Raw genomic sequence first — 14,650 nt, 5'->3', positions numbered from 1 at the left:
GTAGTATGTACATATGTAGTAGTATGTAAATATACTAGTATTTTTAGACTTTTAAAGTAATTAAAATAAAATGATTCTGCTGTGTGAAAAACGTTTTTTTTTACATTTTTGGAATATATTTAGTAAAAATCGTTATAATTTTTTTTCTTGTTAGATTACTTTAAGAATGCGTTTTTTTATATTTTTGTCACCAGTTAATTTTTTCCTTTTTTAATTTATCTATATAGCCCACCAGGTCGACTGATTAACTCGTCGTTGCAAATCAGTTGTTTAACACCTTATTTTCGTAGTCGAAGATCATAGGTTTCAAATTCTAGTAAACAGTTAGTTACTCTTATACGTTTGAATACTAGACAGTGGATACCGGTTTATTTTTGTGGTTGAGGTTCAATTAACCACACGTCTCAGCAATGGTCTCTGTGTCTCTGTACAAGCCTACATTTCATTTACTTTTCATACATATCATCCCCATCTCATTGGGCCATGGAAAAGTTAGTTATTGTTCACTAGTTGAACATATTGCAACGTAAACATTTGCAAAAAAAATTATCTATACACAATTAATCTTCTTACTGACTGACCATAACGCGAAGCTCAAACCACTTAAGCTAGGAAGAAGAATTTTGGAGAGTACATTTTTTTATAACGTAGACTCCCATCCAATAAATAAAGGATTTTGGTAAACTCCTTCTGTAAGGGAGTGAAAAAAAAGGCAAGGTTTTTAATTAAAATTCTATATCTCAAGAAACGAAGGTGTAAAAGTGGTTAAAATTGGTATTTTTCAAAAATCCAATTTGGGGAGAGCGAAACAATTTTTTTTTTTAATTCTAAATCTCAACAAATTGAAATAAATAAAAATTCTATTCTAAGAAACGTTTGAGAACCACTTTCTCTACCGTTTTATCATTCAAATTCAATGTGAAATATTGTTACTTTGCCGTCCAAATAAAATTTAGACCAATTTATACGTAAATAGACCAATTCGCCGGTATTCTCAATCTTTAAATCAATCAAAAGGTCAATCTTTAAATTATGATAGAATTTTAACAATAATCATTTCAATAATGTTTCTTTTGAAAACTAATGTTTAGTGCAAATTCAAATCCATGCGAGCAGCTAGCTAGTTAAAATGACTAGTAGTGAAAAATAATTTTGAAATGTCAGTGTTTTCGGTTTCTCATTATTTATTAGTTCTTTATTATGAAAGTATAAAAGAATAGGGTTATCAATTTTTTATAAATAGTTTTTAATTATATATATATTTCAACCAGTTTTTCCAGTTTTCTACCAGATATCTCTCTCACTCGCTCACTCTCTCTCTCTCTCTCTCTATCTCTCTCTCTCTCTGTGTGTATATATATATATGTGTGTGTGTGTGTGTGTATATATATATATATACATGTATATATGTGTGTGTGTGTGTGTGGGCAAATCCAGTTACTTGCCACACCTGCAGCTGCAAATGTAAATGTAAATGTAACCTGTAGTCCTGAACAGATTCAGTTCGACCACTCCTGAGACGTGTAGTTAATTGAAACTCAACCACCAAAGAACACCGGTAACCACAGTCTAGTATTCAAATCCATATATTAGCAACTAACTGCGTTTACAAGGACTCAAACCTTACAATTTTTGACTTCAGAAATCAGCTGATTTTGCTGATCTTGCCGTCATGGTCATGGGTAACAAATATTACCCATGACCGGGTTGATCTAGTACTAAATGCTTCATCGCAAATCAGCTGATTTCGAAGACAACAGTTCTAACGTTCAAATCCTAATAAAGGCAGTTACTTTTATACCGATTTGAATACTAGATCGTGGATATCGGTGTTCTTTGGTGGTTCTTTGGATGAATTTACATTCATCCTCTGAAGTAATCAGAGGATGAATGTAAATGGATCCTTAAGATGTTTTCGGAAGCTAAACATAAAAAAGAGAAAAAGAATTAGGGTAACAAATGACTGAGTAAAGTACTTCAGTGCATCCTCTAAAATATTGACCGACTGAAGATGCAGTCTTGGAAGACCAAGGAACCGATAGTTTGAAGCTGGAATATGCCTTTTTGCCTAATCTGTAAGGAAAGAAGAAGATTAATAAAAAAGTTAAAAAAAACCGATATATTTAAACATGAAACCTCTATCATATTTACCTGTTACCACATTGATATGTGGTCACAGGTAAAAATAAACTATTTACTTCTAACTAAGACAAAAATAATTCGATCACATTCATCTAATAATAGGCCTTTCAATGTTGATAACACAGTCATTATCGGCCTTTTATTAGAAACAAAAAATCAAGTAAAGTAAAATCAAATAAAGTTTATTAGAAGAAAAATCAAGGCAAGTAAACCTCAACTTTCTTTTAAAACTGCACTCTCCTATGGCTAAATAGAGAATGAATTTAGGTAATTATCTTCAAACTAATACTATTTGGTGAATTATTAATATTTTGGCATTAATTAATATATTTGGCGAATTAACATTTTTGCAATAACATTTAAATGTATGTATTATTTCCTCACCATTATGACCTCAAGAATGTTCATATAATGTTTTTAATCTATTTTTGTAGATTGGATTACGACGTTACTATTCATTAAATGCCTATAGTTTAGACAATTTCCTAATATTTTAAGCCCTCTGAGTGTTCAAAAAAAGTTTTTTTGAAATCTGTTGGTTTTTCCAAAAGTGATGCATATAACAAAATTGTTACGGTTACATACACACACACACACACACACACACACACACACACACACACACACACACATACATACACACACACACATATATATATATATATATATATATATATATATATATATATATACACACCACCAAATACAGAGGGTTTCTAAAATGGTGAGATGGCTATACCTTTTCGGATTCTGCTTGTAAGACTAAACAAAAAATATCCTTAGGAAAAATGGCAATTTCTCCTTCGATTTCCCCTGTCCGCCATTTTGTTATTTTTATATAAAAATGTAATCTCAAGTTCGGATAGACGAATCACATTAATATTTAGTAAGCGTCTTAGTGATAAAGTTTTAAAATTAGAAAAAATCAGGACTTTGCAAATTACAAAATGACGGCCATGTTTATTTTTCAATCCATTATATCTCATAAATATTAATTTTATCAAAATTTATTTTATTTGATAAAGTATTAAGCCTTTTATTTTGAATAAAATTACATTTTATTTTTGAAAATCGGTTTACAAATAGTCGAGATGTGGCAGAAAATTGATATTGTAATTATGTTTCTGTTTTCATGTTCTCTAATTTACGTTCAGTTTGATGAAGTATTAATTGTTTTTCTTTATTCTTAATTCTAATATTGTAAATTAGTATCAAATTAAGTAATAATTTTCTCACAATAATAGACCTAATAATTATGACATCAATTTTCTCCCGTAATTAGCTAACACTTAAATTTGATAAAATTAATATTTATGGAGATATAATGGATTGAAAAATAAACATGGCCGTCATTTTGTAATTTGCAAATGTATTTAGAGCCTGATGTCTTGGTAATTTTATTACCAAGACGCTTACCAAATATTAATTCGCCTATCCGAACTTGAGATATAAATTTTTATTTAAAATACCAAAATGGCGGACAGGGGGAGAACGAATGAGAAATTGCTATTTTTCCTAATGATATCCTAAGGAGATCCTAAAGAATGCTAAGGATTTTTCCTAAGCAGTTTTACAAGTAGAATCCGAAAATGTATAGCCAGCCCACCATTTTAGAAACACTCTGTATTTTACGACGGTAAAACTGCAAATACGTGATCTATGGATGATTATTTGATATATGAATGAAGTGATTGTTCCTTTCTCTGATAGACAACCGAGATTATCAGCTGTTTTAAATTTAATTCTTCCTTTATTCATTATCCATTTTCAATTTTGTTATCAATAGAAGTTACGTGTGGATGTGTTATTAAATAATAGATTTACGACAAAAAATAATTAATTTCTTGATTAATGTTTTATATAATCTTTTTAATAACGATAAAAGGATATAGAAATATAAATGCATGGAAAACATTTAAAAAAATATATTAAGATATTTTATTATATTTTCTTTAAATTAAATCACAAAAATAACGTGACAACGTTATTTTCGTTCTTTCTATCAATCAGTTGGTAAAAAACAATTTTCCAAAAACAAACTTTTTCTTTCGCGACGAATAGTGTAATAGAGTTTATTGTGCTCCTCTCCAAATAAAATATAAATAATTTCTCACGTGGTTGCTCGAAACGGTGAACCTTGCGAAGGTTACAAAAACCTAGAATTACAAAATATTCGAGTTGGATACCAAATATTTCCATCGCGTTTCGATAAAAATTCGATTTATATTGGATAAAATAATCTGGGAAAACAAATAAAATTCCGAAATCCTGTTAGCAGTTATTGTACGGTTTGAAAATTTTTCGACGGTATTCTGATTATTTAATGGTAGTCAAGCTAGGATATGAAAATAATATATACCGTGGTAAATAAATGATACGAAATAAAGTCCCTCACAATTCACTCGGTTCATCTCTAGAAATTTGGGTAGTTACGGAAATCTGTTTCTTTTCTCTAAAAAGAGCGAAACTGATCATTTCTATGCAAAATAGTGAAAAATATACTAGCTAACTGTCTGTATTTAAAAATTTATCAGTTATTAACCAAAAGAAACCCGTTTACAACTTATAGAAAGATAAAGAATAAAAGATATTTTTTTTTTTAATTTAAAAGATTTTTTTAATTTTATATGCTAAAATATAATAATTAATACGTTTACGAATGTATACTTTTTTTTTTTTATTATTGCAGGTTATTTGAGATCATTAATGTTTACTACAATACACTTGAAATATATGAAAAAGTAGTATAATCTAAATAAAGCTAATTATTACATGTAAAATGTGTGGTAAAAAAAAATAAAAAAAAAAAAATAAATAAAAACAACGTTAATAACATCCTTTGATGAAAGGCAAACATAAACGTATGTATATATATGCCAGCTGTTCTCAAATACACGCAATATAATAACGTTTTATGCATGCTGACCTATATTAACTTGAATAAAACAGTAGTCTAAAGCAATTAATCTTTCGAAGACGTGCAAATATTTCGTGATTTTTATCTTGCTACTAAACAACTAGCAACTCACAACATATTAAGAGGGTTCAATTTTTTTTCCTTAATGTAAACTACATTTTTTTACTAAGTACGCTACACTAAACAATTAACAAAAGTATTTGCGTGCTATTGCCAACTGTGCTTTTAAAAATACCTTTGCGATAAACTCGATAGAAGAATTCCACGTAATAAAAAAAACCCACGAAATTTTAACACTACGAAATTTAAAGAAATAAATGAATAAAGAAATACGTAAATAAAATCTATAGGAAAATATGTTTTGTTAATTTATATTAGGAATAAAATACAGATGGTTTCCTTCGAGTAAATTTATCACTGTTTGATGTAACAAATCAACAATTATAAATTTGAAGAACAGAGAGTATTAAATCTTACTTTCTTTTAAAGGGATTTTACCGTTAACGCTGTTTCTCTGCCCGCAATTACCATTTTTCTCTTGTGTAAACACTCCCGGTCTCGTGCTGACATTACCTTTTGAATTTCGTTACTTTAGTCGTGCCGTGATTGTCCTCCGTGGTGTCATAAACGAAGCCCTATTAAAAACATTTTTTTTTTATTCATCACATAATCTCGAAGCTTTGTGTGTGTGTGTGTGTGTGGACGCGCGCGTGATTTAGAAAAGGAAATTTTATAATGTGTGAAAAAGTGCCATACCTGACCAGGTTTCAAACTCGGACGGAACCTTCCGTATGAAAGGCTGAGGCTACCATTACAGTTATTTCTTCTGCACCTCATCAACAATATCTGTTTGCGATCATTTGCTCCTACGTAATTGTTTCTAAGCCCTCAACCTAGTAATCTTACGTCATTTTCTACTAAATAGATTCATCTCGGCAGCAACAACTTCGTACGGTTCTGTGAATTAACACCCTAAACCTCTGCTCATATTCAGAGGATACACTGTGCTCTGAACTTTATAAATTTTGTTTGTTTTTTTTTAGTTTCTGTACCGATATTAAAATTCCATAATATAGTATCATTTAAAACTAATAATATAATATCATTCCATAATATCATTTAAAACTTTTTTGAGATTCTCACCTTCAATTATTTAAAGTCGATCTCATCACTGTTCTGCTCATCTTTATTAAATTATCAACAACATACTTTACTCTAACGGCATTAAAATGTCTTCATCATCCCATACAATGAGATCCTCAATTACTAAATTTTAAACAGCCAAATATTTACTTTTTAGGTAGATTTCGTAAGAAAGCTACCTACTGTAATGGGTACCGTGATTTGACTTCCGGAAAATTTCGACATATCTTCGCGTTTCATATTTCCTAACCCCAAAACCACTGTCAGTTCAAAAGTATATATATTTCACTTTCTTGTGGACACGATTACTGCCATAATTTTGCGGCAATCACTTTCAAATTGATACATAAAATATAACGATCCAAAATCTCGGTCTAGTTTGTTAATGGGAAAAATCGGACCGTGGGAGTAGAAATGGAAGGACATTTAAAAAAAAACAAAATATCGCTATAACTTTCTTATTAAGTAAAATATTGAATTCGTTTAAAGTTCCTACTATTATTTAGATAAGGATCTAAAACTTATCTAAGTAAAGTTTTTTAATATCACCAACCACTGGCCCAGGATGTGGAAAAAATTGAGTTTTGAAGACAAAAAATCATTTCTTCCTTAATAAGCACAGTATCGAATCTGTTTAAAGTGTTCGTTAGTTCTCTAAACATTACCTGAAAATTTTGTCTGAAACAATTTTTAACCTTTACGACAAGAATGACCAAAATGTTGCTGGAATTGTAACAAGTTCGGCTTGTCGTATGCTAAGCATATGAAACTTTCTTTCACATGCAACCATTGTCTTACTGAATAAATTTGAAGTTTTTCTTAACTTTAAGGTGGAAATCTTTTTTATCCCCTACTTAGCACTGGTGAAATCTACCTCTACCTTCCAGTGTGTCGAAAGAGATTTTTTTCATATTAATTATTAAACCTGCTAAACAATATTACTACTTCAACTTCCTAAATAAACAGCAAATGCCTTCCTGATGGTTTTCTGCTATTAGCATTTCATCATAAGCAAAGAAAAAAGTAAAAATCCAGTCATACCATCACTGTCACTCCAGTCATACAACGCTGTTCTTTGGGTTTCATTAAATAAATGCAAGCGACAAACCATACTTTTTTCTCAAGCCCTTGTCATCTCAAAGTTTCTGAATTTACCAACTTTATTTTTATTATGTTATTTTTAAGATACTTTCTTTCAGCTATTATCAGAATTAAATTTAGCCATCCATGTAATCGCTAAACTTAGTTTATATAAATTCACACTTAATGAATTCTTGAAAATTCTTGTTTTACTTTTGCATTATACTGAACAAACATTTTTATGGAAAAATTATGTGTACATATTTAAATAGATGAAATCTTCTGATAAAAAGGTATTTTGAACAAGTTTGTTCAAAGCCAAAAAATAATATGCAAGTAAACCCAAATCATATCAATTGTTTACAAATAATTATATATAATATGTAATTACACATTACAAAAAGAGTAATATGAGTCAATTAAATTAATGTCGATGTAAAGTAGAACAGGTATAAATGTTGCTCACTAAAAAAACTTCATCACTTGCCTACTTGGCGCAAAAAAACTATCTTTAATATCTAATTCGAGTATAGTTAACCGAATTCTATACATCAGATATTTAATAAAATTCAACCTTTATACTGAAAATGGGAATAATGAGAACAATGGTCGATATCTCTGTTAAAATCTGATTTATTTAGTGTCTGAAAAGATTGCTTTGTAACAAATAATGTAAAATAACATACCTCATAATTTTGAGATTTTCTGCACAAATCTTTGCCCAGACACTTTAGAAATTCAGTTGAAAAAATAAAAAAGAGAAAATTTTAATAAATGAGATTTTATAATATTGGTAATGCATAGAGATGATAAGATAAACAGACGGCAGTGGGGAATAACATCACACCATTGAAATGGGGGAAATAATGATTCCAATTTGAGAAGAAATACCAGTAACCAGTGGTTGGTAATATGGTTAACTGATGATTCATTAATATCCAATACCGACCTTCATGGCAGAAGTAGTCTTCCGATTTTCATCTGGGTTTGAATTGTTGTTAGGGTTGGTATATTTCATATGCTACAAATATTATGTATCATACTCCCATGCACAAGCCTTGAGCTTATAAAGTCAATTAATGAATCAACAAAATAATATTACAACGGTTTCAATATATACAATAAATCTAGTCGAGGTTGAAGAATTTTAAATTTTCATTTTAAGTTTAAGAAATATTATTTTCCATAGGGCTCATGTTGGAAAAGAATTTCTTCTGTCACCATTTATGTTTGATTAAAGGACAAACAGATCTGGAAAAATTTCAGATAATGAAACTCTGGGATTTACAGAGGTTTACTTAAACACATAAAATAAAATATTCTGTTGAATTTCCCAAAGGAAATTAGACTTTCAAATTAAATGTTGAATAAACTAATTTAAAAAAAAATCATCTGTTTCACCAATATTTACAATTCATTCAAATGAATTTAATATTGACATGAGATTAATAGAATATTCATTTCAATACATAATAAATTTATGGTTGAACAAAATGAATGAAATAACAAAAACTTTAGGGAACATAAACTTAACTCCCAAATGTTATTCCCATGCACAATAATGCTTGAATTATTAACGATTATGTGCTGTAATGTGTAGCTAACATAACATATGTTGTTTATACTTTTCAGTTGAAAACATTATGAAAACTCCTTTTGTGCTTTATCATTACATTTCATCCAATTATTAAAAATAAAAAAATGTTGTAATAAAATATTTTATTTAACAATTAACATAAAATTTAATATCAATTTAATGCACAATTACATCTATACCTGCTTCATCTTGAGTTTTCTGAACTGATCTCTCGATTTACATCTTTAAAAAAGCCATTTTTCCAGTGTATGTAGAGTGTCAAGTCTTATTGTCAAGTGTATGTAAAACATTGACAATAAGAAAATAAGGAAAAAGAAATTTTGAAATGTGGGCGTAGACAAGATTAAATGTTTAATTCAATCAAGTAAAAAAGCTGATAGTGGATTGAGTAACTTTCACAACTTTGATCTTGACAGATTTTTATTTCAAATATGTTGTAGGGTTTTTAAATATTATTACACGTAAGTTAATTATGCACTAATTAGAGTACAATTCCGAAAATAAAAGTAAAATTATTTATTTTTTTAGTAAAATTATTTCGATCTGATTTGAGGCCCTTGATCGAATAATGATTTTACCTTTAAAATGATGCAGTATTAAAAGTATAAGTAAGGAAAAATTTTTTTAATTACTACTAAATAACTCTGCATCCTGCCTGATCCACTTGATCAAATGACTTTTTTTTTTTTGAGGTCACAGTGGACCACTTTAGTCAACTCTGGTTTGTCTTTTCTTTTTATTTTCTTTACTTCTTAAACTTTTTATTTCTTCACAATACTTCTTCATTCTGTCAGATCTTGCTTTTTTGAATTCTGAACAAACCCTCGTTGTTGTTTTCTTTTCTAATAAATTAATTTTAATTCTGGAGTTTGCGTCTTTTAGTATTTTTATATTGTCACTTTTGTTTTGTAAATTTCTATTGTGATTTCTAGTTCATGCTTATCTTGTTTGGTTTTGGTGATCCAAGTCAGTGTTTTGGACATTTTCCAGTATTTCTCGACCAGTTTCCTGATGAGCCTGTTTGGTTCTGATTTTATTATGTGTCTAAAGAAGAAGATTCTTTTCTTTCTAAAGTAGTCTAGAGCTGGTTCTATGTCTTTATATACACACCTCTTGGTTTGGTATGAGTCTCCACTTTTATACTTCTATTTGATATTATATGTCTGATTACAGTTTTATAATTTTTGAGTTTGGTATTTATTGAGGTGCACATTTTGTTATGTGTTGTTTTGGTGATATTTTGTGCATAACTGAACTTTTGTGTGATTCTTTCTTTCCAATGTAGTTTTTCTTTGAGGTAATGTGTCATATTTTCTCCTAAATATTTAAAACATTCAACTAGTTCGACTTTGTGTCCGTTTATGATTATGTGGTTCAATACCAGGGGATTTATGACCATTATTCTAGTCTTTTCATATGGTATTCTTAGGCCTATTTTTCCTGCTATTTTTTCCAATGAAGTTATTTGGATTCTAGCTTCTGCGATGTTATTGGTTAGAAACACTAGGTCATCTGCAAATCCTTGACAGTTTACTTTGATATATTAGATTGCTTCTTTGCTCGAATTGTTACATGTGGTGGATCTTTTTTTTACCATTCTCTCATTACATATTCTAGGGCACAGTTGAAGAGCAGTGGGGATAGTCCATCTCCTTATCTTAAACGTGTTTTGATTAGGAATGGTTCTGATGTTTCTCCTTTGAAGTTTACTTTGGAGTATGTGTCAGTTAACGTGAGTTCTATCATTTTTACTAGTTTTGGGTGTAATCCTAGGTTTCTTGGTATTTTCAGCATTGATGGTCTATGAATACTGTCATAGGCTTATTGGAAATATATGAATGATATTATTAGTTGTCTTTGTTTCATTTTGTGTAAATCCATTATTAATTTTAGAGTGATTATTTGTTCAGAGCATTAATGACATTTTTTTATTAATGACTGAATGGCTTATCTTAAATTATTTGTAAACACCCTTCTCCCCTTTGTTTTTCTAGCAAATTGCTTTTTTAAACTATTTTTTTTGTTTTTTTTTTTTTTTGTTTATGCATATTAATGATAAAAATAAAATAAAAAATCTGTATTAAATTAATATTTTTTTAGTTATTTTATTTTTGATGTTTTGAAATTTTCATTAAATTAATGGTTTATAGTTTTTTTTTTATTTTGACATCTTTTAAGAGTCAAAATATAGAAAAAAAAAAGATTTTTTACTTCATAATCTGCCTTTGTTGTTAATTTTATTATAATTTTAAAGTTTATTTTATTCTTATCTTGGGGTATCAGTTTTGAACTATTTTTGAAGTACTGAATTTTCAGTTATTCAAATTAATTCTATTTTTCAGATATTCATATTTATTTTCAATAGCTATTAGAATTTATTGAAAATCTGTTCAAATATATTATTATTATTATCTATTTTACATTATTATTTCTATTTTTACATTATTTCTAATACTTGTAGTATTTCTTATTAAATCTGCTTTTCATTATTCAATTTTATTTGTTACCAAACGTGATAATATTTAAACAATTTTGGTTTTCTGGACTAGAGAAAACCTCGGATAATGGCATCATAGTCAGAGATTTTTTTTTCAATTGTATACCCAGTATCACCAATCATTTTATAGCTATTTAATTAAAATTATTGTAGTTGTTCTGGAGTTAAGAAGCACAAATAAATGCACTAACAAGTTTTTAACATATGCAAACAAATTATCCTTTTCCTGTCATAGTCAGAATTTTATAAGAAAGATTTTTTTTAAACAGGTGTAAAAAAATAATGAACTTTAGAACATTTTATTTTCTTCATGTTTAGCTTGACTGGTTTTTGAATAACAAATAGAGAATGAAGTTATATTAATTAGATTTCACTTACACTAGTGCAACATGGTGTTGATGGATGTTTAGATCAGATGAAAATAAGTGGGAGAGAAGTAAAAGTTGTAACATAACAGAAGAAAACTGTCAGAAACTGATCCAAGCTATTCTTCCTGGAAGCAAAAACCAAGTACTATTCAACAAAAAGAAACTTTGAACAACAAAGAAAAATGATTTTATAACAGAATGTTAAAAGAAGTTTAATGTATTTAATTATTAAACTTATTGTAATTTAAAATAATAAAATGTTAAAACTAGATGGTATTTTTTACTTTTCAGGTGGAGCTGTGTTCAGCGGTATTAAGCGATGTCATATATTCCGTATTAAATGGAACTGATGGGTGTGTTTTCTCATTTGGACATGCACAATTGGGTAATTTAAAATAACATTTGACAACATATATTAATACAAAATCATAATAATTAAGGATACTTTAGAGCATTTAAACCACACCATATAATATGTGTTAATTTTAATGCAGTTTTATTGATAAAGTGAAGTTAGATAATCTTAAATTGATCTTTTGTCTGTTTGTGATGCAGTTATGGCCAAATATATCACCAATTTTTTATGAAATTTTACAATAAGGTCCTTTGGTAATAATGATATTGGTAATAATTTTTCAGAAAATTTTTCATCTCATCTGGTGGCCATTAAATGACAAAAAGTGTACTCTATGTCTTGTAATTTGAAAAAACACTTAATGGGCAATTTGACCAAATTCTGAAGTAGAGTAGTGATTCTCAGTCGTTTTAGTTCCCCAGCCGCCAAAATGTAAAAAAAGATATATAATGAATATTTCATGACCCCTCCAGCACAACCCAATAAAACCTAGCTAGAACTATCGGGCTGCACAGATAGCATGGGTATGAATATGTATGTATTATACATACAAACATGAGCAATTTACAAGTTCCAACATGATTTGTACATGCTTCTTGTAATTCGGCCTCCTTGCATAATATTCGCTATGAGAGTGTCATGTTCAAACATGCAAATGATATTTTTGACACATATTGCACTCAGCAGTCTAAAAGAGGCATAAGGAATTGCAGAATGTCAGTGTAGTTGCAAATGCAATGTGTGCGTATGGTGCCTTTAAGTTTTCAATGGCATAGTTTCATTGAAAATAAAACATAGGAAGTTAAAAATTATTTCTCAAAGGGATGGGTACCAAATCCACGTAGTGAAAACATTGTTGAAGCTGCTAACATACCAGTTGAGATTCATGACCAGCTCATCGAAATGTCTGCCAATTTTTTTTTTAGTCATTTGACTGGTTTGATGAAGCTCTTCAAGATTCCCAATCTAGTTCCAGTTGTTTGATATCAAATTGATATCAGTTGAATTGATATCAAGTTTGATATCAGTTGAATTGATATCAAGTTTGATATCAGTTGTTTGATACCCCTTACATCTTACATCCATAACAATTTGTTTTACATATTTCAAACGTTGTCTGCCTTCAAAATTTTCCCCATCTACCAGTCCCACCAATATCAAAGCGATTATTCCAGGATGCCTTAATATTTGGCCTGTAAGACTATCTCTTCTTTTAACTATATTTTTCCAGATGCTTCTTTCTTCATCAATTTGCTGCAACACTCTTCATTTGTCACTTTATCTACCCATCTGATTTTTAACATTCTCTTATAGCCACATTTCAAAAGCTTCTAATCTTTTCTTCTCAGGAACTCTGATCATCCAAGTTTCACTTCCATATAAAGCGACGCTCCAAACATATACTTTCAAAAATGTTTTCCTGATTTTTAAATTATTTTTTGATGTAAGCAAGTTATATTTCTGATTGAAAGTTTGTTTCACTTGTGCTATTCATCATTTTATATCGCTCCTGCTTTGTCCATCTTTAGTAATTCTACTTCCCAAATAACAGAATTCTTCTACCTCCATAATCTTTTCTCTTCCTATTCAGATCAAATGTTTTTTCTAAGTCTACAAATGCTATGTATGTTGGTTTGTTTTTCTTTAATCTTTTTTCTACTATTAATCTGAGTGCTAAAATTGCTTCCTTTGTCCCTATAATTTTCCTGAAACCAAGTTGGTCTTCTCCTAAAACTTCTTCCACTCCTCCATCTATTTTACCAATGATCATTTGTCTTTCCACATCTGAATACTTTTCTTTAATCCACTCTTCTTTCGCTAATTTGGACTTCCTGTTTATAGTATTTCTTAATTGTTAGAAGTTCCTTTTACCTTCTTCATCACATGCATTCTTATACTTTCTCCATTCATCCATCAGCTACAACATATCCTCTGATATCCAAGGTTTCCTACCAGTTCTCTTTGTCCATCTAAGTTCGTTTCTGCTGCTGGCCTCCATGGTGCGAGTGGTAGCGTCTCAGCCTTTCATCCGGAGGTCCCAGGTTCGAATCCCAGTCAGGCATGGCATTTTCACACATACTACAAATCATTCATCTCATCCTCTGAAGCAATAACAGAAAAAAAGTTTGCGTCTGCTAATTTAAGAATTTCCTTTTTAACATTCTCCCTTTCCTCTTCTATATTTTCTACCTTATTGTTTTTAGCCAGACCTCTTGCAATGCCCTCCTCAAAAATCTTCTTTGCCTCCTCTTCCTCAAGCTTCTCTAAATTCTACCGATACATATGACACCTTTTCTTCAGGTTTTTAAATCCCAATCTACATTTCATTATCACTAAATTATGGTCACTGTCAATGTCTGCTCCAGGATATGCTTTGCAGTTGAGGAGTTGATTTCTAAATCCTTGTTTAACCATGATATATTCTATCTGTTACCTTGCAGTATCACCAGACTTTTTCCATGTTTATAATCTTACATTATGATTTTTTAAACTGGATGTTGGCAATTACTAAATTATACTTCATACAAAACTCAATAAGTCAGTCCCCTCT

At 29.5% G+C, this 14,650-nt stretch overlaps 1 protein-coding gene across 1 annotated transcript in view; it reads left to right on the top strand.

Annotated features, from left to right (window-relative positions):
* LOC142326580 (kinesin-like protein CG14535) overlaps positions 1-14,650 on the top strand; it is a 771,779-nt gene that overhangs the window by 711,560 nt on the left and 45,569 nt on the right. The window contains exon 5 of the mRNA XM_075369160.1: positions 12,036-12,129. Within this exon, the coding sequence (XP_075225275.1) occupies positions 12,036-12,129 (94 nt within the window). The remainder of the gene's footprint in view (positions 1-12,035; positions 12,130-14,650) is intronic.

This window comes from Lycorma delicatula, chromosome 6, assembly GCF_047948215.1.
Source record: "Lycorma delicatula isolate Av1 chromosome 6, ASM4794821v1, whole genome shotgun sequence".
Classification (NCBI taxonomy): Eukaryota; Metazoa; Arthropoda; class Insecta; order Hemiptera; family Fulgoridae; genus Lycorma; species Lycorma delicatula.
This window is presented reverse-complemented; position numbering and strand designations above follow the sequence as displayed.